The sequence below is a fragment of the Papio anubis genome, chromosome 11 (genome assembly GCF_008728515.1).
Source record: "Papio anubis isolate 15944 chromosome 11, Panubis1.0, whole genome shotgun sequence".
NCBI lineage: Eukaryota > Metazoa > Chordata > Mammalia > Primates > Cercopithecidae > Papio > Papio anubis.
Window position 1 is genome coordinate 71,215,217 of NC_044986.1, and position 26,001 is coordinate 71,241,217.

The 26,001-nt window shown below is 37.8% G+C and overlaps 1 protein-coding gene across 6 annotated transcripts in view; it reads left to right on the forward strand.

Annotated features, from left to right (window-relative positions):
• ADK (adenosine kinase) overlaps positions 1–26,001 on the forward strand; it is a 566,335-nt gene that overhangs the window by 443,819 nt on the left and 96,515 nt on the right. For 5 of the 6 annotated variants that reach the window (XM_021944000.2, XM_017962924.3, XM_017962926.3 and 2 more), the window contains one exon: positions 6,951–7,065. The exons of the other annotated variant lie outside the window; for it this stretch is intronic. In XM_021944000.2, coding sequence (XP_021799692.1) covers positions 6,951–7,065 — 115 coding nt within the window. The remainder of the gene's footprint in view (positions 1–6,950; positions 7,066–26,001) is intronic. 6 annotated transcript variants of the gene reach the window in all.

Below are 26,001 nucleotides of genomic sequence, written 5' to 3' on the forward strand. Positions count from 1 at the left end.
AGTACTCCAGGAACTGACAGAAGGCCAGTGTGACTGGAATGGAGTGAGTGGGGAGGGAATATGAGATCAAGCTGGCACTGACACATCATATAAACAGCATAACTATTAAAGGAGTTTCTATTTGGAAAACAAAACAAAATGGTATGGCTAGATGACTCAATGTGTGGAAACACTACAACTGGTTTTCTACAGAACTAGGTAGACTGTGACAGGATTGCTTAACCTTTGTATAATCAGCTGGTTAAAAATAGAATGAAGATTTTTCTTTATCCAGCCTATCATTGATGGGCATTTGGGTTGGTTCCAAGTCTTTGCTATTGTGAATAGTGCTGCAATAAACATATGTGGGCATGTGTCTTTATATTAGAATGATTTATAATCCTATGGGTATATACCCAGTAATGGGATTGCTGAATCAAATGGTATTTCTTGTTCTAGATCCTTGAGGAATCCAGTTCATGCTTTTTGCACGGACATGGATGAAGCTAGAAACCATCATTCTCAGCAAACTAACACAGGAACAGAAAACCAAACACCACATGTTCTCACTCATAAGTGGGAATTGAACAATGAGAACACATGGACACAGGGAGGGCAGCGTCATACACTGGGGTCTGTCGGGGGGTGGAGGGTTAGAAGAGGGATATCATTAGGAGAAATAACTAATGTAGATGACAGGTTGATGGCTGCAGCAAACCACCATGGCACGTGTATACCTCTGTAACAAACCTGCACATTCTGTACATGTGTCCCAGAAATTAAAGTATGATTTAAAAAAAAAAAATTTCTAGTAATAGTAACACTACTAGTAATTAAAATGAAATGTAGTTCTACCAAAATAATAAAGTTGTGTGTAACAGAAAAAATAAAAAAAAAAGAAATTAAAATGCTACATTGGAAAATACCTATTTCATATAAAACAAGGCAGTAAAGAAGGGATAGAACATATTTTTTAAAATATGACATATGGAAAACAAATAGCTAATGGCAGATATTAATTCAACTATATTAATAATAATGTTAATCTGGAGTAAATAATATGATAAAAAGGCAGACATTCTCAGACTGGATAAAAAAACTAAGGTCTAACTATATGCTGTCTAAAAGAGATGTATCTTCAATTCAAAGATACAAGTACGTTAAAAAAAAAAAAAAAGAATGAAGAGTATGTTCTTTGACTTGGAATACAATGTGATCACCAATGACAATAAAAGCATAATTCTACATTTATAAAATGCTTCACAGTTTATAAAACCTTTCCCAACATATCATTAATACATTCATACTTGCACAAACCTTGAGAGATAGATAACAACAGATTTCTGCCTGTAACTCAGCACTTTAGAGGTCGAGACGGGCGGATCACGGTCGGGGAGATCGAGACCATCCTGGCTAACACGGTGAAACCCCGCCTCTAATAAAAAATACAAAAAACTAGCCGGGCTAGGTGTGGCGGGCGCCTGTAGTCCCAGCTACCCGAGGCTGAGGCAGGAGAATTATGGGAACCTCGGGAGGCGGAGCTTGCAGTGAGCTGAGATCCGGCCACAGCACTCCAGCCTGGGTGACAGAGCAAGACTCCGTCTCAAAAAAAAAAAAAAAGATAACAACAGATTTTAAAAAAATAGGCTATATGGTTACGCAGCTGGCTCCCAGCCAAAACTCTGTGCACTTTGGGAGGCCAAGGGGCGGATCACCTGAGGTCAGGAGCCAAGACCAGCCTGGCCAACATGGTGAAACCCCCATCTCTACTTAAAATACAAAAAAATTAGCCAGGTGTGCATGCACGCTCGGCAATCCCAGCTACTTGGGAGGCTGAGGCAGGAGAATTGCTTGTACCAGGATATGGAGGTTGCAGTGAGCTGAAATCGCGCCATTGCACACCAACCTGGGCAACAAGAGCGAAACTCCAACCCCCCCCCAAAAAAAAGGCTCTATGACTTGTTCAGAGTCACATAGCTAATATATTATGTAGCCAGAACCAGAACTCAGTTCTCTTATGTCTAGTGCTCTTTACTATAAACCACACAGCTTTCTCTCACACATTGCAACATGTTGGAAGAGGAGATTAGATTTCAAAATGACTTTGAGAAATGAAAAATATCTTTTTTTATTTTATTATTATTATTATTTGACACGGAGTCTTGCTCTGTTGCCCAGGCTGGAGTGCAGTAACGCGATCTCAGCTCACTGCAAGCTCCGCCTCCTGGGTTCAGCCTTTCTTCTGCCTCAGCCTCCCGAGCGGCTGGGACTACAGGCGCCCGCCACCATGCCCAGCTAATTTTTTGTATTTTTAGTAGAGATGGGGTTTCACCGTGTTAGCCAGGATGGTCTCGATCTCCTGACCTCGTGATCTGCCTGCCTCAGCCTCCAAAAGTGCTGGGATTACAGGCATGAGCCACCGCTCCCGGAGAGAAATGAAAAATATCTTGAAACTCAAAAACTAAAATTCAGCCAGGCACGGTGGCTTATGCCTGTAATCCCAGCACTTTGAGAGGCCAAGGCAGGCTAATCACCTGAGGTCAGGAGTTCGAGACCAGCCTGGCCAATATGGTGAGACCCTGTCTCTACTAAAAATAAAAAGATTAGCTGGGTGGGGTGGTGGGCACCTGTAATCCCAGTTACTTGGGAGGCTGAGGCAGGAGAATTGATTGAACCCAGGAGGCGGAGGTTGCAGTGAGCCAAGATCATACCATTGCACTCCAGCCTGGGCAACAAAAGCGAAACTCCATCTCAAAAAAAAAAATAAAAAAGCACTGAAATTCTCTAGAGTAAAAATATCAGCCAAATTAATTAAGAAAAAATAGCAGACTTAAACACAAGATGAGAAATGATTTGTGAATGTGGTAGGAAAATGGTTTAGGATGAACACGCTATAGTTTTGTGATAAAAACAACAAAAACACATTGCTAGCATTTATAGAAGCACTGTAATAATGGTTAAGTGTATTATCCTTGGAGTCAGACTCTGGGTGCTAGTCTGTTCTCCACTGCTTATATTTATGACCTTAGGCACATTACTTAGCATCTGTGACTCAGTTTCTTCATTCACAAAAAGGGATATGTATGAGTACCTACTGCCTAGAGTAGTTCAGATTTAATGAGTACTTTATTTTATTGATTGATTGATTGATTGTTTTGATACAGCCTCACTCTGTTGCCCTGGCTGGAATGCAATGGTACGATCTGAGCTCACTGCACCCTCTGCCTCCTGGGCTCAAGCAATCTGTAGATTCAATGCAATCCCTATCAAAATTCCAGTGTCATTTTCTCTCTCTCTCTCTCTCTCTCTCTCTTTTTTTTTTTTTTTTTTTTTTGAGACAGGATCTGGCTTTGTCGCCCACGCTGGAGTGCAGTGGTGTGATCTCAGCTCCCTGAAACCTCTGTCTCCCAGGCTCAAGCCATCCTCCCACCTCAGCCTCCTAAGTAGCTGGGACTATAGGCGCATGCCACCACACCCAACAAATTTTTGTATTTTTTTGTAGAGATGAAGTTTTACTATGTTGCCCAGGCTAGTCTCAAATTCCTAGGCTCAAGCGATTCACACACCTCCACCTTCCAGAGTGCTGGGATTACAGGCATGAGCCACCACGCCTTACCTTAATGAATACTTTAGAGCTTTATACATGGCTTTTAGTTCTTCATCTATAAAATAGGGATAATAATAGTACCTACTGACTAGAGAAGTTAAGATTTAATGAGCACTTTAAAGCTATATACATAGCTCATATCTCAATTTTATGAGCTTTCAACTCATACTTCTTACTCCTCCCTGTCTTTGTCTTCTCCCTTATAGCTACTATAATTGAATTTTCCATACTCAAAACTCTTGAAGCCTTTTCTAGAGATTTTGGGGCAACCTAAGGACGTAACGATTTTAAAGAGTATTAAAATGAGAATAATTAGAGGAAAGAAATTAGTATTTAAGTTCTTAGTATATGCTGAATATTGCATTAAGCTATTTCACTTACCTCATCTTCTTTCATCCTCACAACAATTTTTAACTTTTTATTTTAAAATAACTTAAGTCTTAGAAAAAATACAAAAATAGTACAGAATTCCCACATACCCTTCACCCAGTTTCCCCTAATATTAACATCTTACATAACCAAAGTATAAAGAATAACAGAAAATTAACATTGAACTACAATAACTGAACTATATACAGGCTTTATTCTGGTTTCAACTGTTTTTTCTCTAATTTCCTTTTTCTGTTTCAGAATCGAATCCCAATTTGCATATTTGTCATGTCTCCTTAGTCTCTTCTAATCTGTGACAGTTCCTCATTCTTGTTCATGAACTTTATGCTTTCGAAAAGTACTGGTCAATCATTTTTGTAGAATGTCCTTCCATTTGAGTTTGTCTGATGTTTTCTCATGATTACATTGAGATTAGGCATTTTTGGCAGGAAAACCACAGAAGTGATATTCCTTTCTTGGTGCATCATATCAAGGAGGTACACAGTGTCACAGTTTCTTATTGTTGGTGATGCTAAACTTTGATCACTAGGTTTAGATGGTGTTTGCTAGTTTATCCTCTGTAAAGTTACTGTTTTCCCATTGTATTTAATAAATATCTTGGAGGAGATACTACTTTGGGGCTATGGAAGCATTCTGTTTTATCCACTAATTTTAGCGTCACTAAACTGATCTATCTGGGTTAAGGTGATGTCTGTCAATTTTCTCTACTATAACATTTTGATTTTTTCTTTTGTAATGAATATCTTAGGGGGACATGCTTTGAGACTAAATATCCTGTTTTCTTTAACCTTTTGCCCACTAAACTTAGCATACTTATCCCCCAAAATCTTTTAATGTGAACATTTTCTTAGTTTTGTAGATGAAGAAATGGAGCTTCGAGAGGTTTATTAACCTGGCCCAAATCACACAAATAGTAAATCCAAGCCTGTCATATTCTAAAAGTCCTTGTAATTTCATTGTTTGTTAAGATGTGTGAGCTTAATTGTAAGGGAGAAGAACCTATTGGGGACAAAGGAGAGGAATTACTGTAGAAAGAGAAATAAAGTTTTACATACATCTGGGAAGAATTATGTTTTGTACTTGGAAAGTTTATTTTGTCCTTTAATTGCCATTTTATGAGGTTTAATTTGAGACATAAGAAACATTTCTTTGATTAAATTACCAAAGCTCTCAACAAAATATATCTTCTCAAAAGTTTGGTAGAAAGCAACCATGGAATCTTTTTTTTTTTTTTTTTTTTTGAGATGATGTCTCGCTCTGTCACCAGGCTGGAGTGCAGTGGCACAATCTCTGCACACTGCAACCTCTCCCTCCTGGGTTCAAGCAATTCTCCTGCCTCAGCCCTCCGGAGTAGCTGGGACTACAGGCATATGCCACCACGCCCTACTAATTTTAAAGAACATCTAGTACATTCATAAGATTCTGCTTTCAGGATGATAAAGTGAATGTGTTTGTCTCTTATCTTTATTAAATATGAGCTGTACTTAATCACAAGCAAAAATCCCATAGTAGTAAAATATGTTTGTGCTGAGGAAATTGCCAAAATATACATGAGTTGTTTTAATTATATGCGTACATTTATTTAGGTGAGTGAAGATATTACATGGCATTTTTCAGTCCTTTCAGCTGTCACTAGTCATTTCTAAAAGTCTGTCTCCTGAAACTGAGGGAATTTCTTCTCATCTTATCAGAGTTCAGGCTTAGTTCTGTTCTAAAATAAGCAACCGAAAGCGAAATAGTCAGCATGTTTGAAAAGTCAGCAGCACTGTCCTACTACAAATGGCTATTCTTTTCAGAAACAACTGTCCTCTAGAAGTCATCCTGTTATGTATATTAGAAGCTTAGCTTCATGTATTATCTGGAATTTATTAAATATTGAGTGAACAAACAATATAAAAATATTTCACTACAGATTGTCATCCCTTTAAAAATACCAGTTTCTGGTGATGTTTGTAACCATTGCAAACCATTGTGACCTGTCTGCTTTGCTTGCCTAAATGTTTATCTCTCATATATTCTATTTGTTCTCTTATATAGCCTTCATTTATTTCACTCAGCTGTATTTCCCCTCTGATAGGTATTTCTTTCTCTGTAACTATTTGAAACTTTGCATAGTGATAGAATAAATTAGTTTTGTTAGCAAAGCCCAAAAATATGGACCGTTTTAGAAGCCCACTGAATACAGACATGGATTTTCAAATTATCCAAAATGGTTGAAAAGATGATTCTAAAACTTCTGCCTTTAGCTCAAGAGTTAGGTTTCAAGATTTCAGAAAACTTCAATAAAGATTTCAGTAAAACTTTATGGCCTGTGTGGCGTGAAAAACAGCATCAGGGTTTGACAATTAGTTTGTCATTTTTTAAACTTTATATTTTTTAAAGAAAATTAAGTCTTTGTAGGAAAGGATTAGCATTTCTTTCTCTCAAATCAGTCCTTTGAAAAATTGGCATTATAAGAACTGTATTTTTTCCAAAGTCAGCATAATTATGTTCTTTAACCCTCTAAAATAATTAAATTTTCCTCTTTATAAAAACCTCTCTTTAATTGGGAATTTGAAAACTGCCTGGATATTTGCTGATATTTAGTCATTATTAATAATTTTTGAAGTATGGTAATAGTTTTATGGTTATGTTTATCATTACCTTTCAAAGATATATACTAAAACATTTATAGATGAAATTATATATAGTTCTTGGGGTTTACTTTAGAATACTCTGAAAAGCAAGTGGATAAGGATAGAGGTGAAATAAGATTCATCACACATGTTAAATTTGTGTAGATCATTGATGGGTTCCTTGGAAGTCACTGTGCTATTCTATTTACTTTTGTATATGGTTTAAAAAAAATTTAATGTCTCTTAATAGATATGCAGATCTCTTATTTTGATCAACAGAAGCTAAATTGTTAAACTACTAATAAAGTTTTGTTTTATTTTATTGGTCATGAGAATTTTTTCCTTCCTTCTGTTAATAGACTAAAGACATTAAAGAGATAGCCAAAAAGACACAAGCCCTGCCAAAGATGAACTCAAAGAGGCAGCGAATCGTGATCTTCACACAAGGGAGAGATGACACTATAATGGCTACAGGTACATGTGGGAAATTTGTGATGAATCTAGTATTACAGAGATTAATCATTTACAAAAGAATTCTGTTTTCTTTCTATTATAATATATACAATATACATGTACAATATATATAAAATAAAATATTTTACTTTAATAAATATTTCTACCCTGTATCTCAGTAGAAAAGGTTTCATGTTCAAGAAGATAATTTATTAAAATTTAGTTAAATAAACCACTTGGATATAATTTACTTAGTTATTTTGGGGATTTTGTCAATCAAGAAATATCTTTCCTAAAAAAAAAGGATACATTTCATTTATAAAATACCTGCACTAGAGTAAAATAAATTTACTCAATTATGAACAAAAACAATCCAGAACTAAGTTACATTTTCCATTTTTCCTTCAAGAAGAAAATCTCATTTTTTGTTTTATTTTACCATCTATTTTATAGCACTCATAAAACAGGAATTTCATTTAGTAAGCAAACATGTTATTGATTAAAATGATTAATAGTGTTAATGTGGAGCTACTCACTATTAAAACCAAAATATAAATGTTTTAATTCTGTCTGTACCATTCAGATTAAAACCAATCAGTTGATTAGTTATTATTGTAAACCAGAGCAATTTACTATTACCTATGTGTTTGTTCAGTACTCTGCTGAACACTGAAATATAAAATAGGAATCTTAAAGACCTAATTGGGAATTAAAATAATATTCATAAAATATAAGTACAAAGTAAAATATAATTATAGTTCTTATCTATTGGTGCAAACTATATGGATTGTATTGACTCAGGAGATCAGTAAATCTTGAAAAAAGATGTTATAGTGAATATGAAGTACATTTGTGTTGAATTAAATATAAAGCCTGAAACAGGTCAAAGATGAAATTATTGTCAAGATATTTTCTCTCTTTTTTAAAATAAATTTTATTGTTTATATTTGAGGTTTATAACATGATGTTATAGGATAAATAGATACATATAGATCAACTTTCTTATTTCAGAATAGTCAAAAGCAAGATTCAGAGATTTGTTTCAAAAAATACTTGCTTCAAAGTAATTCAGTGAGTGTTAAAGTGAGGGTATAAATGAAATGAGACTGGTAATGAATGAATTGTTGAAGCTAGACAGTGGATATATGGGGGCATCATTATGCTATTATCTCCACTTGTGGATATGTTTTAAATTATCCATAATTAAAACTTTAAAAAAAGAAAGAAAAGTTTTTTTTAAAAAATTTCAAACAAGATTCAGAGATGTTGAATGGCTTTCCCAAGATACATTGATATCCTTGCTAATCCTTAAATTCTAGGAAGGATTTAAAGAAAGGAGGACAAGTGGGCACAGTGGTTCACACCTGTAACCCTAGCACTTTTGGAAGTCAAGGTGGGAGGATTGCTTGATCCCAGGAGTTGGAGAGCAGCCTTGGTAACAGCAAGACCTAATCTCTAGAAAAAATAATTTTAAAAAAAATTAGCGGGAGTAGTGACACATACCATAGTCCTGGCTACTTGGGAGGCTGATGTAAGAAGATCACTTGAGCCCAGAAGTTCGAGGCTGTGTTGAGCTATGGTCTCTCCACTGCACCCCGGCATGGGTGACAGATCAAGACCCTGTCTCCAAAAAAAAAAAAAAAAAAAAAGGACGGAGAGCAATGGAGTCAAAGAGGATCAAGTAAGCAAAGGCACAAGTACTAGCAATATTTTATTGTGGTGGCAGAAAGAACCAGGTTGTTAATTTGTACAAGAGAGAAAAGAAACCATGAAAAGGTATCCCTGCATTGATACAAACTATCTGAATTGCTTTCTTCCTATAGTGTAAGGATTATTCCTGTCTTAGCAGTAAACAGTTCAGAAAAGTGAAAAACATGCAGGCTTCTTGTGGGAATTGTAGTACTACCTTCAGATTTACAAAATATTCTTTGGTTGCTCTCTGTGGAGACATTCATTTTAAGTCTTTGTATATTCTAGATATACATACTGTACAAGTGTCTTCCTCGTTGTGAATTTGCAGTTCTCCCAAAATTGAAAATTAACCTCCCCATCCTGTGACTGTATTTCCTTGTGAACTCATTTTATTCTTTATTAAATCTATTAAGCCATTCTTAGGAATGCTTACAAGCTGGAATTTATTTGAGGAAAGACACTGGCTAATCTTTGCTGTTCCTACCATATGAAAATGAACTTAAATTAGAGGATGCACTATATCTGCAATGCATGATAAATACAAGATGGATAGAGAATCTGTTCAGTGGTGTCAGCTACAAAAGCAAACATGATAAATGTTAATGCAGTTTTGAGCCCTGGGATAAGCTATTCAGTGCACAAGCGTAGCTGAATCTCTTTGCTATGTTGTTATTCATTGCAGCCAAATAAATGTCAATAATAAAAGAGAATTAAAGATTTTCATTTCCCAGAGGCAGTCCTCTAATACGGCTTGATCTTTCATTTCATTTGTAATTCGTTCTCATGTCAGGATGCAATCATTCGCCAGGCTCTGGGTGTCATGTTAAGCCATTTAATAATGATTAAGAACATAAAAATGCTTGGCCTGTGGGGCAATTCACAAAAGAGATGCCAATTTGTTATTGTTTTCCCTCCTTTCCTCTTGAATATGGATCAGCTTTTTCCCACCTCCTAGCATTAAAATACTAATGGAAGATAGAGAGGGAAAGTGTCCCTTAATTTACCATAAGTGACATTCCAGAATGGCACAAGGCAGTGCTAACACACATATTAAAAGACTAATTAGGAATCATTGTGCCTTAAACCTATTTTTTTAAATTATATTTTAAGTTCTGGGATACATGTGCAGAATGTGCATGTTTGTTACATAGGTATACACGTGCCATGGTGATTTCCTGCATCTATCAACCCATCATCCACATTAGCTATTTCTCCTAATGCTATCCCTCCCCAACCACCACCCCCCACCTCCCGACAGGCCCTGGTGTGTGATGTTGCCCTCCCTGTGTCCGTGTGTTCTCATTGTTCAACTCCTACTTATGAGTGAGAACATGCGGTGTTTGGTTTTCTGTTCCTGTATTAGTTTGCTGAGAATGATGGTTTCCAGCTTCATCCATGTCCCTGCAAAGGACATGAACTCATCCTTTTTATGGCTGCGTAGTATTCCATGGTGTATATGTGCCACATTTTCTTTATCCAGTCTATCATTGATGGGCATTTGGGTTGTTTCCAAGTCTTTGCTATTGTGAATATACGTGTGTATGTGTCTTTATAGCAGAATGATTTATAATCCTTTGGATATATACCCAGTAATGGGATTGCTGGGTCAAATGGTATTTCTGGTTCTAGATCCTTGAGGAATCGCCACAATGTTTTCCACAATGGTTGAACTAATTTACACTCCCACCAACAGTGTAAAAGCATTCCTGTTTCTCCACATCCTCGCCAGCATCTGTTGTTTCCTGACTTTTTAATGATCGCCATTCTAACTGACGTGAGATGGTATCTCATTGTGGTTTTGATTTTCATTTCTCTAATGACCAGGGATGATGAGCTTTTTTTCATGTTTGTTGGCTGCATAAATATCTTCTTTTGAGAAGTGTCTGTTCATATCCTTTGCTGACTTTTTGATGGGGTTGTTTCTTGTAAGTTTGTTTAAGTTCTTTGTAGATTCTGGATATTAGCCATTTGTCAGATGGATAGATTGCAAAAATTTTCTCCCATTCTGTAGGTTGCCTGTTCACTCTGATGATAGTTTCATTTGCTGTGTAGAAGCTCTTTAGTTTAATTAGATCGCACTTGTCAGTATTGGTTTTTGTTGCCATTGCTTTTGGTGTTTTAGTCATGAAGTCTTTGCCCATGCCTATGTCCTGAATGGTATTTCCTAGGTTTTCTTCTAGGGTTTTTATGATTGTTGGTCTTACATTTAAGTCTTTAATCCATCTTGAGTTAATTTTTGTATAAGGTGTAAAGAAGGGGTCCAGTTTCAGTTTTCTGCCTATGGCTAGTCAGTCTTCCCAAAACCATTTATTAAATAGGGAGTCCTTTCCCCATTGTTTGTTTTTGTCACGTTTCTTAAAGATCAGATGGTTGTAAATGTGCAGCATTATTTCTGAGGCCTCTGTTCTGTTCCATTGATCTATATGTCTGTTTTTGTACCAGTACCATGCTCTTTTGGTTACTGTTGCTTTGTAGTATAGTTTGAAGTCAGGAAGCATGATGCCTCCAGCTTTGTTCTTTTTGCTTAGGATTGTCTTGGCTATACAGGCTCTTTTTTGGTTCCATATGAAATTTATTTTTTTCTAATCCTGTGAAGAAAGTCAGTGGTAGGTTGATGGGGATAGCATTGAATCTGTAAATTACTTTGGGTATTATGGCTATTTTCACAATATTGATTCTTCCTATCCGTGAGCATGGAATGTTTTTCCATTTGTTTGTGTCCTCTCTTATTTCCTTGAGCAGTGGTTTGTAGTTCTCCTTGAAGAGGTCCTTCACATCCCTTGTAAGTTGTATGCTTAGTTATTTTATTCTTTTTGAAGCAATTGTGAATGGGAGTTCACTCATGATTTGGCTCTCTGTCTATTACTGGTGTATAGGAATGCTTGTGATTTTCGCACATTGATTTTGTGTCCTGAGACTTTGCTGAAGTTGCTTATCAGCTTAAGGAGATTTTGGGCTGAGACGATGGGGTTTTCTAAATATGCAGTCATGTCATCTGCAGACAGAGACAATTTGACTTCCTCTCTTCTTATTTGAATACCCTTGATTTCTTTCTCTTGCCTGATTGCCCTGGTCAGAACTTCCAATACTGTCTTGAATAGGAGTGGTGAGATAAGGCACCCTTGTCTTGTGCTGGTTTTCAGAGGCAATCCTTCCAGCTTTTGCCCATTCAGCGTGATATTGGCTATGGGTTTGTCATAAATAGTTCTTATTATTTTGAGATATGTTCCATCAATACCTAGTTTTTTGAGAGTTTTTAGCATGAGGGAGTGTTGAATTTTATCGAAGCCCTTTTCTGCATCTATTGAGATACTCATGTGGCTTTTGTCATTGGTTCTGTTTATATGATGGATTGCGTTTGTTAATTTGTGTATGTTGAACCAGCCTTGCATCCCAGGGATGAAGCCGACTTGATCGTGATGGATAAGCTTTTTGATGTGCTGCTGGATTCAGTTTGCCAGAATTTTATTGAAGACTTTTGCGTCAATGTTCATCAGGGATATTGGCCTGAAATTTTCTTTTTTTGTTGTCTCTGCCAGATTTTGGTATCAGGATGATGCTGGCCTCATAAAATAAGTTAGAGATGAGTCCCTCTTTTTCTATTGTTTGGAATAGTTTCAGAAGGAATGGTACCAGCTCCTCTTTGTACCTCTGGTAGAATTCAGCTGTGAATCCATCTGCTCCTGGGCTTTTTATTATTTCAGAGCCTGTTATTGGTCTATTCAGGGATTCAACTCCTTCCTGGTTTAGTCTTGGGAGAGTGTATGTGTCCAGGAATTTATCCATTTCTTCTAGATTTTCTAGTTTATTTGTGTAGAGATATTTATAGTATCCTCTGATGGTAGTTTATATTTCTGTGGGATCAGTGGTGATCTCGCTTTATCACTTTTTATTATGTCTATTTGATTCTTCTCTCTTTTCTTCTTTATTAGTCTGGCTAGCAGTCTATCTATTTTGTTAACCTTTTCAAAATACCAACTCCTGGACTCATTGAGTTTTGGAAGGGTTTTTTGTGTCTATCTCCTTCAGTTCTGCTCTGATCTTAGTTATTTCTTTTTTTTTTTTTTCTGTTTTTTGAGACGGAGTCTCGCTAAGTTGCCCAGGCTGGAGTGCAGTGGCCGGATCTCAGCTCACTGCAAGCTCCGCCTCCCGGGTTTACACCATTCTCCTGCCTCAGCCTCCCGAGTAGCTGGGACTACAGGCGCCCGCCACCTCGCCCGGCTAGTTTTTTTGTATTTTTTAGTAGAGACGGGGTTTCACCTGGTTAGCCAGGATGGTCTCGATCTCCTGACTTCGTGATCCGCCCATCTCGGCCTCCCAAAGTGCTGGGATTACAGGCTTGAGCCACCGCGCCCGGCCTGATCTTAGTTATTTCTTGCCTTCTGCTAGGTTTTGAATTTGTTTGCTCTTGCTTCTCTAGTTCTTTTAATTGTGATATTAGGATGTTGATTTTAGATCTTTCCTGCTTTCTCCTGTGGGCATTTAGTGCTATAAATGTCCCTCTTAACACTGCTTTAGCTGTGTCCCAGAGATTCTGGTACATTGTGTCTCTGTTCTCATTGGTTTTAAAGAACTTATTTATTTCTGCCTTAATTTCATTATTTACCCAGTAGTCATTCAGGGACAGATTGTTCAGTTTCCATGCAGTTGTGTGGTTTTGAGTGAATTTCTTAGTCCTGAGTTCTAATATGATTGCACTGTGGTCTGAGAGACTGTTTGTTATGATTTCCATTATTTTGCATGTGCTGAGGAGTGTTTTACTTCCAATTATGTGGTCAATTTTAGAATAAGTGTGATGTGGTGCTGAGAAGAATGTATATTCTGTTGATTTGGGGTGGAGAGTTCTGTAGATGTCTGTTAGGTCTGCTTGGCCAGAGCTGAGTTCAAGTCCTGAATATCATTGTTAATTTTCAGTCTCATTGATCTAATATTGACAGTGGGGTGTTAAAATGTCCCACTATTATTGTGTGGAAGTCTAGGTCTCTTTGTAGATCTCTAAGAACTTGCTTTATGAATCTGGGTGCTCCTGTATTGGGTGCATATATATTTAGGATAGTTCGCTCTTCTTGTTGCATTGATCCCTTCACCCTTATGTAATGCCCTTCTTTGTCTTTTTTGATCTTTGTTGGTTTAAAGTCTGTTTTATCAGAGACTAAGATTACAACCCCTGCTTTTTTTTTGCTTTCCACTTGCTTTGTTAATATTCCTCCATCCCTTTATTTTGAGCCTATGTGCGTCTTTGCACGTGAGATGGCGCTCCTGAATACAGCACACCAATGGGTCTTGACTCTTTATCCAATTTGCCAGTCTGTGTCTTTTAATTGGGGCATTTAGCCCATTTACATTTAAGGTGACTATATTATGTGTGAATTTGATCCTGTCATTATGATGCTAGCTGGTTATTTTGCCCATTAGTTGATGCAGTTTCTTCATAGTCTTGATGGTCTTTACAATTTGGTATGTTTTTGCAGTGGCTGGTACCAGTTTTTCCTTTCCATATTTAGTGCTTCATTCAGGAGATCTTGTAAGGCAGGCCTGGTGGTAACAAAATCTCAGCATTTGCTTGTCTGTAAAGGATTTTATTTCTCCTTTGCTTATATAGTTTCTTTGGCTGGATATGAAATTCTGGGTTGAAAATTCTTTTCTTTAAGAATGTTAAATATTGGCCCCCACTCTCTTCTGGCTCACAGGGTTTCTGCAGAGGGATCCGCTGTTAGTCTGATGGGCTTCCCTTTGTGGGTAACCCGACCTTTCTCTCTGGCTGCCCTTAACGTTTTTTCCTTCATTTCAATCTTGGTGAATCTGAGGATTATGTGTTTTGGGGTCGTTCTTCTCAAGGAGTATCTTTGTGGTGTTCTGTGTATTTCCTGAATGTGAATGTTGGCCTGTCTTGCTAGGTTGGGGAAGCTCTCTTGGATAATATTCTGAAGAGTGTTTTCCAACTTGGTTCCATTCTCCCTGTCACTTTCAGGTACACCAATCAAATGTAGGTTTGGTCTTTTCATGTAGTCCCATATTTCTTGGAGGTTTGTTCATTCCTTTCCATTCTTTTTTCTCTAATCTTGTCTTCATGCTTTATTTCGTTTAGTTGATCTTCAATCTCTGATATTCTTTCTTCTGCTTGATCGCTTTGGCTATTGATACTTGTGTATGCTTCACAAAGTGTTCGTGCTGTGTTTTTCAGCTCCATCAGGTCATTTATGTTCTTCTCTAAACTGGTTATTCTAGTTAGCAATTCCTCTAACCTTTTATCAAGGTTCTTAGCTTCCTTGCATTGGGTTAGAACATGCTCCTTTAGCTCGGCGGAGTTTGTTATTACCCACCTTCTGAAGTCTACTTTTGTCAATTTGTCAAACTCATTCTCTGTCCAGTTTTGTTCCCTTGCTGGCGAGGAGTTGTGATCCTTTGGAGGAGAAGAGTCATTCTGGATTTTGGAATTTTCAGCCTTTTTGCACTAGTTTTTCCTCATCTTCGTGGATTTATCTACCTTTGGTCTTTGATGCTGGTGACCTTCGGATGGGTTTTTGTGTGGACATCCTTTTTGTTGATGTTGGTGCTATTCCTTTCCGTTTGTTAGTTTTCCTTCTAACGGTCAGGCCCCTCTGCTGCAGGTCTGCTGGAGTTTGCTGGATGTCCACTCCAGATCCTGTTTGCCTGGGTATCACCAGCAGAGGCTGCAGAACAGCAAAGATTGCTGCCTGTTCCTTCCTCTGGAAGCTTCGTCCCAGAGAGGCACCTGCCAGATGCCAACCGGAGCTCTCCATTATGAAGGGTCTGTCGACCCTTGCTAAGCGGTATCTCCCAGTCAGGAGGCATTAGGGTCAGGGACACACTTGAGGAGACAGTCTATCGCTTATCAGAGCTCGAGCGCTGTGCTGGGAGATTCGCTGCTCTCTTCAGAGCCGGTAGGCAGGAAAGTTTAAGTCTGCTGAAGCTGCGCCCACAGCCGCCCCTTCCCCCAGGTGCTCTGTCCCAGGGAGATGGGAGTTTTATCTGTAAGCCCCTGACTGGGGCTGCTACCTTTCTTTCAGAGATGCCCTGCCCAGAGAGGAGGAATCTAGAGAGGCAGTCTGGCTACAGCAGCTTTTCCAAGCTGCAGTGGGCTCCACCCAGTTCAAACTTTTTTTTGTGAACTTTGTTTGTGTCTTTGTTTACACTGTGAGGGGAAAACCACCTACTCAAGCCTCAGTAATGGTGGTCACTCCCCACCACCACCAAGCTTGAGTGTCCCAGGTCAACTTCAGGCTACTGTACTGGCAGCAAGAATTTCAAGCCAGTGGATCTTAGCTTGCTGGGCTCGTGGGAGTGGGCTCTGCTGATCTAGACCACTTGGCTCCCTGGCTTTAGCCCCCTTTCCAGGGCAGTGAACAGTTGCGTCTCACTGGCGTTCCACGCGCCACTATGGTATGAACAAGCTCTCCTGCAGCTAGCTCGGTGTCTGCCCAAAGAGCCGCCCAGTTTTGTGCTTGAAACCCAGGGCCCTGGTGGTGTAGGCACCAGAGGGAATCTCCTGGTCTGTGGGTTGTGAAGAGCATGGGAAAAGCATAGTATCTGGGCCGGAGTGCACCATTTCTCACGGCACAGTCCCTCATGGCTTCCCTTGACTAGGGGAGGGAGATCCCCGACCCCTTGCACTTCCCTGGTAAGGCGACGCCCCACCCTGCTTCCGCTCGCCCTCCGTGGGCTGCATCCACTGTCTAATCAGTCCCAATGAGATGAGCCAGGTCTCTCAGTTGGAAATGTAGAAATTACACGCCTTCTACGTTGATCTTGCTGGGAGGTGCAGACCAAAGCTGTTCCTATTCAGCCATCTTGCCAGCTACCCAAACCTATTTTTAAATGATCACACTGTTAAGTTTGCAGTACTTAGCGATAATGTATCAAAATGTTTCCTTGGAATTTTATTCTACAGACCTATCTCCTTTTGAGATATGATAGCTATAAACTACTTTCTCTTATTTTATAAATTTAATTCTTTAAATTGCCAGTGAATCTAAAGTATTTTCCACTCACCTGTTTTATGGGTCATACCTCTTTCAGATTGAGTTTCCATCTACCCTAGAGGTTCTGTCACATACCAATCATTGTTTCAGTCCTTGCAGGTTAATTGAGTTCCAAAAAAATTTTCAAGGGAGTGCTGGACACTGAAGAATATTAAGAGTAACAGGCTGGGCAATTCCACAGCTGAGTATATGTCCAAAATAATTGAAGCAGGAACCTAAACAGATATATGTCCACCCATTTTCATAGCAGCATTATTCACAATAACCAAAAGGTAGAAGCAATCCAAGTGTCCATCAACAGATGAACAGATAAATAAAAATTGATATATACATACAAAGGAATATTATTCAGCTTTAAAAAAGAAGGAAATCCTAACACGTACTGCAACATGAATGAACCTTGAAGACATTACGCTAAGTGAAATAAGCCAGACACAATGGCATAATTACTGTGTGATTCCATTTATGTGACATACCTAGAGTAGTTAGCTTTATAGACAAAGTAGAATAATGGTAGCCAGGGGCTTAGGGAGGGGTGAATGGGAAGTTATTGTTTAATGGATAAAAAGTTTCAGTTTTGCAGGATGAAAAAGTTGTAAAGATGGGTAGTGATAATTGCACAATAATATGAATGTATAATGGCACTGAGCTGTATATTCAACAATGCTTAAAATGGTAAATTTTATGTATATTTTTATTTTTTAAGCTTATTTTTCAATTTTAAAAAATTAAACATAACCTAAAGAGTAAGATGCTGGTGATGAAGGCAGAAAAGATGACTGTTCATTTTGATCCTCTTTATAAATGTTGAATGAATTTGTTGAATTACATGGCAGTCAGGTGAAGGAAATCATTTCTGCATTTATAAACTGGAAAAACTAACAATGTTCTTTATCTGTCGGAGAGCAACTACTAATGAGATCTTCATACAATAACACCTTATTATATTAAGCATTGTAGTAAAAAAGTAAATATATATTTATATGCATGTAAATACATAGATAGTGCTTTATAGAAAGTTTAAACTTCCCCAAGTTTCTATACTAAATAAATCACCAAAAATTGGAGAAAGCAATACGACTTTTGTTCTGAACTGGAAATAATGTGTTTCCAATTAAATAGGTTCTCTGAAAAATAAATTGTAGATTTTTCTATTTTGTTTGTTTGTTTTAAGACAGGGCCTCGCTCTGTCGCCCAAGCTGGAGTACAATCATGGCTCACTACAACCTCAGCCAGGCTCAAGCAATCCTCTCTTCCCAACCTCCTAAGTAGCCGGGTCTACAGGCGCATACCACCCTGCCCAGCTAATTTTTTTTGTATTTTTTTCTTTGGTGGAGAATGGGTTTTGCCATGTTGCCCAGGCTAGTCTCAAACTCTTGAGCTCACGTAATCTGCCTTCCTAGGCCTCCCTCCTAAAATGCTAGGATTATAGGTGTGAGCCACCACACCCGACCTAAATTGTAGACTTTTCTGAACACTCAGAATTCTTGTTTGAATTGTAATTTTTCACAAAGGGAGAAAATGTACTAAGTCAGATATTTTCAACTGGAAGACTGGTGCTATCACATCAAAATCACCTAGTGAGTTTTTGGTAAATACAGTCCTACCTTCTTCTTCTTTTTTTTTTTTTTTTTTTTAATTTTAGAATTAGGGGAGGGTGCGATACTTTTTCAGGGTTGTTACATGGATATATTACATAAGGCTGGGGTTTGGGCTTCTACTGAACCCATCACCCAAATAGTGAATACAGTACCCAATAGGTAGTTTTTCAACTCACCCCCACCCACTTCCTGCCTCCCCCTTTATGTCCATGTATGCCCATTGTTTACCTCCCACTTATACGTGAGAGTGTGGAACATTTGGTTTTCTGTTTCTGTGTTAATTCACTTTGGATAATGTCCTCTGGCTGCATCCATGCTGCTGCAGAGGACATTATTTCCTTCTTTGTTACGGCTGCATAGTATCCCATGATGTATATGTACCACACTTTCTTTATCCAGTCCACTGTTGATGGACACTTAGGTTGATTCCATGACTTTGGCATTATGAGTAGTGATGTAATAAACATAAGAGTGCAGGTGTCTTTTTGGCAGAACAATTTCTTTTCCTTTGGGTAGATACCCAGTAGTGGGGTAGTTGGATTGAATGGTAATCCTGTTTTTAGTTCTTTAAGGAAGTTCCAAACTGCTTTCCACAGGGGCCGAACTAACTTACATTCCCACCAACAGTATGTGTTTCCTTTTCTCTGTATCCTCGCCAACGTGTAATTTTTTAACTTTTTAATAATAGCTGTGCTAACTAATGTGATGATATCTCATTGTGGTTTTAATTTGCATTTCTCTGATTATTAGTGATATGGAACATTTTTCATATGTTTGTTGGCTGCTTGTATGTCCCATTTTTAAAATTTTTATTTATTTATTTGTGTTTTATAGAGAAAGGGTCTTGCTATATTGCTCAGGCTGATCTCATACTTCTTGGGGCTCAAGCAGTCCTCCTGCCTCAGCCATCCAAAGTGCTGAGATTACAGACGTGAGCCACCATGCCCAGCTGTATGTCTTACTTTGAGAAGTGTTTGTTCATGTCCCTTGCTTACTTTTTAAATGGAGTTATTTGGGTTTTTCTTGTTAATTTGTTTAGGTTCCTTATAGATTCTGGATATTAGTCCTTTGTTGGTTGCATAGTTTGCAAATATTTTCTCCCATTCTGTAGGTTGTCTGTTTACTTTGTTGATAGTTTCTTTTGTTGTGCAGAAACTCTTAAGTTACAATCGTCAATTTTATTTTTGTTGCATTTGCTTTTGAGATCTTAGTCATAAATTATTTGCCTAGGCCTATGTGCAGAATAGTTTCTCCTAGGTTCTTTCTAGGATTTTTATAGTTTGAGGTTTTATGTGTAAGTTCTTTAATCTATCTTGAGTTAATTTTTGTATATGGTGAGAGGTGTAGGAGTCCAGTTTCATTATTCTGCATATGGCTAGCCAGTTTTCCCAACATCATTTATTGAATTGAGTGTCTTTTCCTCACTGTTTATTTTTGTTGACTTTGTTGGTTGTAGGTATGTGGCTTTATTTCTGGGTTGGTTCTCTATTTTGTTCCATTGATCTATGTGTCTATTTTTGTGCCAATACCATGCTATTTTGGTTACTCTACCCTAGTAGTATAGTTTGAAGTCAGGTGTGATGCCTCTGGCTTCGTTTTTTGCTTAGGATGGCTTTGGCTATTCAGCTGCCCTGCCTTCTTAAAAGCAGCTTTCCCTCAATCTGATGCAACCCTGTGAGGAGTATTAGAAAATACATCTTCAAGGAGATGTTTGAGAATGCGGGCAGTACAGTCTGGGGCAAGGGGAGTGTAGGATTGTGTATGGTTGAAAATGTTCCCTTCGGTGATATAGCAATGCTGTCTATCCTCCACCTGTCACTTTGAGAATCTCTGGATTAGGTGATTTAATAATGCTGCAAGTTCCGTGATCTGGTGGAATAACAAAAACAGAACCTTTTAACAGCTAAGAGTCTAGTTCTTCAATAACTCAGGCCTTGGGAAATGCTTCTTTTTTCGATCCTTCAAAATCCATCCACACTTACAGGCAATTTACAGTTTACTTTAAATAGTCTCCTACCTTTGAGGTGCTTATAATTTAACATAGTTATATCCCAATGCTCTTTGTCATTTTATTTTAAGTAAATGGGGGTATTGATGTTACTTGTCTTCCTGTTCCTGAGTCCTTAAAGAAACGTGTTACCTCATCTGCTAGTTAAGTTTTCATGTTCTATGAAAACACTGTATGCTGCCCATTACTCTGCAAGAAAAGGTCAGTGTGATTTGCAATTCTGGTAGACATAAAGTTCAGAAAATGTGCATTAGAAAATGCAAACTCTAAAGGAAAACAATCTCAGCACAGAAGAATAATGTCAGCACATGATCCCAACTCAAAATATTAGTATAAATCATTTTTGAAATGTCTCTACTACAGCCAAATCAATTTTAAATGATAATCTTGTTGGCATAGGTTGGTGATGGTAAGGATAGAATAAACGAAGTGGCATTCTTTTAAAATGTCTTGTATGGCATTCATAGAAAAAAGTTCTTACCAGGTAAGACTTAATAGAGTAGAGAAAATATATTTCTTACCTATGAATGTAAGTTACTAAGTTATTAGCTCATGTTCCATTTTTAGATTATTGTAATCACAAAAGATAAATTTCTTTAATTAATAGGTCAAAAATAATTTAGAATAATATGTGGAACTGTCACATTTTTCACAAAGTAATATCTTTGAGATGTGGTTCATTTAGTTCAGTGATCTCAGGCCTGAAGAAATGAAACTTCTTTCAACTCTCACCTTTTTATTGAAAAGGACCCTGCTAGAAGGCAAAATAAGAGGCAGCCTATCCTAAACAGATAAAAACCCTATTATAGCACTGATTTCTGGAGGGATGTTTAAGTCAGATTTGTTGAGATATAGATTACATATAGTAAAATCCACAAATATGTTACTAAGTAACACACAACAACCACCACAGACTGTAGACCACCTTGTACAGTTTGTATTGAAGTATAATATGCATACAAAATTGATACAACTTTTCATTAAGTGGATGGACCTGTGTAGCTATAACCAGATCAGGAAATACAATACTTATAGCACTTTAGAAGCTTCTCCTTGTGCCCCCTCCTAATCATTATCCCCACCAAAGGTAACCATTGTCTTAGTTTCTACTACTGACAATTAGCTTTGCCTGTTTTTGAAATGGAACCACGCAGTATGTAGACTTTATCTGCTCTGTCTCCATCCATTTTTATGTACTTTCTTACTTTTTGACAACATAAGATCCCCCAGGCTCATGTTGTATTTTTCTCCACTTCAGTCCTATAATCAACGATTTCTCCACAGAACCCTGATTCCCTTTATTGAAGAATGGTTTTTAGAAACCTGTAACTGTGCTCTAGATATGTTCTTTGTTCCCTGAGTGTCTTTCCTTCTAGGCCCTCTTAGCAAACAAAACTTGGCAATAACCTATGTATACTCACTCATCTATATTTATGTCTATATCTGTATATTTATATATTTTTAAAACATGAAGTCATACTGATAAATTTTATTTCAGTCCAGCAACACAAGGTTCATTCTAGCCTTCATTCTTCCTTTTTTACTTCTTCCTTTGACATTGAAAATTCTGGCTCTCATTATCTAAAATGTATTTACTTATTTGTTTTATCCTAAAGCAGTTTTGAATTGCTCACCCATACCCTTGTATGAGAAAGAGATTTACCGTTTAGAATATAGTATTTGCTTACAGTTCTTTTTTTCTGTAGCCCAGTAGTGTCCAGTCAGTATATAGTTATCCAAAATAAATTAGCTCTTTTACTTCATCCACTCATTGTGGTTACATTATTCATTTGTAATAGAGGTAGGGTCATTTGTTAAGAGTATTCCATTTTGGTTTCTTTTCACATCCTGATTGGGGTTTTATTTTCTCAATAAATAAAATTCACTTTTTGTAGTGTCAAGTTCTGTGGGTTTTGACAAATGCAGAAGATCATGTAACCACCACCATAGTCATGATACCAAAGAGTTACATTTTTTAGTTCCAGATTTGCAAGATTGGTACCAATATACACTCCCCCAATTTTGTGAGACAGCGCTAATTGTTCCACATCTCTACCAGTATTTGCTACTATCCATCTTTTTAATTTTAGCCATTCTGATGAGTATATAATAGACCTCATAATGATTTTGATTGGAATTTTTCTGATTTGTAGTGAGATGGAGCTCGTTTTCATCTGCTTACTGGCATTTGGTTTTTTGTGGGTAGTTTTGTTTTGTGTTGTTTTGTTTTTTGAGATGGAGCCTCACTCTGTCACCCAGGCTGGAATGCAGTGGCACGCTCTTGGCTCACTGCAATCTCCACCTCCTGGGTTCAAGCAATTCCCTTGCCTCGGCCTCCCGAGTAGTTGGGACTACAGGCACCTGCCATCACGCCCGGTTCTTTTTTTTTTATTTTTAGCAGAGACAGGGGTTCCACCATGTTGGCCACACTAGTCTTGAACCCCTGACCGCAAGTGATCCACCCGCCTCGGCCTCCCAAAGTGCTGGGATAACAGGCATGAGCCACCGTGCCCGGACTTGCTTACTGGCATTTGGATATCTTCTTTGATGGTATTGCTGTTGGGGTCTTTTGCCCATATTGAGTTGTCTTATTGATTTAGAATTCTTTTTACAGCCTGTATGCAAGTCTTTTGTTAGATAAATGTATTGTAGATATATCCTGCTACTCTGTGACTTGCCTTTTCACTCTTCATGGTATCTTCTGATAAACAAAAGTTCTTGATTTTAATATAGTACAATTCATAATGTTTTCCCCTTATGATTAGTGCTTCTCATATCCCTTTAAAGAAAATCATAGCATATCTCAAACTTGTGAAGATATTCTTCTGTTGTTTTTTTCTAAAACTTCTTTTCTTTTACTTTTTTCAACTAGCACAATTCATCTAAGATTAATTTATATATATATAAGGTATAGGATAGGGAGAATGATTCATTTATTTTGCCCATATGAATAACCGATTGACCCAACATCATTCATGGACAGGAATATCCTTTCCCTAACTGCATTACATTGACACCTTTGTCGTGTTTCAGATGACCTTATATCAGTGAGTCTTTTTCTAGGCTATTTCATTGTCCTCATTCTCTATCCTTTACCAATTGCACACTCTCCTGATAGCTTAGGTTTATAATCAGTCTTTTTATCTGCCAATGTCAGTCTTCTGAGTTTATTCTTCAAGATTATCCTGGCTTTTCTTGGCTCTTTGCATTTCTACTTAAATTCTAGAACTGGCCTGTTAATTGTCACCAAAGAAATTTTTTTTAAAATTCCTTTCTAGAATTTTTCCAAGTCAATTTGGAGAGAACTTATTTCTTTACAGTATTTTGTCTTCCAATCCATATTTTCCTCTATTTATGCAGTCTTTAATTTTTCTCAGGATTTTTTTTTCTTTTCAGTGTAAAGGTCTTGTATATCTTTTTTTTTTATCATCATACCTTTATTTATTTATTTATTTTTTATTATTATACTTTAAGTTCTAGGGTACATGTGCATAACGTGCAGGTTTGTTACATATGTATACTTGTGCCATGTTGGTGTGCTGCACCCATCAACTCGTCAGCACCCATCAACTCATTATTTACATCAGGTATCACTCCCAATGGAATCCCTTCCCCTTCCCCCCTCCCCATAATAGGCCCCAGTGTGTGATGTTCCCCTTCCCGAGTCCAAGTGATCTCACTGTTCAGTTCCCACCTATGAGTGAGAACATGCGGTGTTTGGTTTTCTGTTCTAGCGATAGTTTGCTGAGAATGATGGTTTCCAGCTGCATCCATGTCCCTACAAAGGACACGAACTCATCCTTTTTTATGGCTGCATAGTATTCCATGGTGTATATGTGCCATATTTTCTTAATCCAGTCTGTCACTGATGGACATTTGGGTTGATTCCAAGTCTTTGCTATTGGGAATAGTGCCGCAATGGGCATATGTGTGCATGTGTCTTTATAGCAGCATGATTTATAATCTTTTGGGTATATATCCAGTAATGGGATGGCTGGGTCATATGATACTTCTAGTTCTAGATCCTTGAGGAATCGCCATACTGTTTTCCATAATGGTTGAACTAGTTTACAATCCCACCAACAGTGTAAAAGTGTTCCTATTTCTCCACATCCTCTCCAGCACCTGTTGTTTCCTGACTTTTTAATGATTGCCATTCTAACTGGTGTGAGATGGTATCTCATTGTGGTTTTGATTTGCATTTCTCTGATGGCCAGTGATGATGAGCATTTTTTCATATGTCTGTTGGCTGTATGAATGTCCTCTTTTGAGAAATGTCTGTTCATATCCTTTGCCCACTTTTTGATGGGGTTGTTTGTTTTTTTCTTGTAAATTTGTTGGAGTTCTTTGTAGGTTCTGGATATTAGCCCTTTGTCAGATGAGTAGATTGCAAAAATTTTCTCCCATTCTGTAGGTTGCCTGTTCACTCTGATGGTAGTTTCTTTTGCTGTGCAGAAGCTCTTTAGTTTAATTAGATCCCATTTGTCAATTTTAGCTTTTGCTGCCGTTGCTTTTGGTGTTTTAGACATGAAGTCTTTGCCCATGCCTATGTCCTGAATGGTACTACCTAGGTTTTCCTCTAGGGTTTTTATGGTATTAGGTCTAACATTTAAGTCTCTAATCCATCTTGAATTAATTTTCGTATAAGGAGTAAGGAAAGGATCCAGTTTCAGCTTTCTACTTATGGCTAGCCAATTTTCCCAGCACCATTTATTAAATAGGGAATCCTTTCCCCATTTCTTGTTTTTCTCAGGTTTGTCAAAGATCAGATGGCTGTAGATGTGTGGTATTATTTCTGAGGACTCTGTTCTGTTCCATTGGTCTATATCTCTGTTTTGGTACCAGTACCATGCTGTTTTGGTTACTGTAGCCTTGTAGTATAGTTTGAAGTCAGGTAGCGTGATGCCTCCAGCTTTGTTCTTTTGACTTAGGATTGTCTTGGAGATGCGGGCTCTTTTTTGGTTCCATATGAACTTTAAAGCAGTTTTTTCCAATTCTGTGAAGAAACTCATTGGTAGCTTGATGGGGATGGCATTGAATCTATAAATTACCTTGGGCAGTATGGCCATTTTCACGATATTGATTCTTCCTATCCATGAGCATGGTATGTTCTTCCATTTGTTTGTGTCCTCTTTTATTTCACTGAGCAGTGGTTTGTAGTTCTCCTTGAAGAGGTCCTTTACATCCCTTGTAAGTTGGATTCCTAGGTATTTTATTCTCTTTGAAGCAATTGTGAATGGAAGTTCATTCATGATTTGGCTCTCTGTTTGTCTGTTACTGATGTATAAGAATGCTTGTGATTTTTGCACATTAATTTTGTATCCTGAGACTTTGCTGAAGTTGCTTATCAGCTTAAGGAGGTTTTGGGCTGAGGTGATGGGGTTTTCTAAATATACAATCATGTCATCTACAAACAGGGACAATTTGACTTCTTTTCCTAACTGAATACCCTTGATTTCTTTCTCTTGCCTGATTGCCCTAGCCAGAACTTCCAACACTATGTTGAATAGGAGTGGTGAGAGAGGGCATCCCTGTCTTGTGCCAGTTTTCAAAGGGAATGCTTCCAGCTTTTGCCCATTCAGTATGATATTGGCTGTGGGTTTGTCATAAATAGCTCTTATTATTTTGAGATATGTTCCATCAATACCGAATT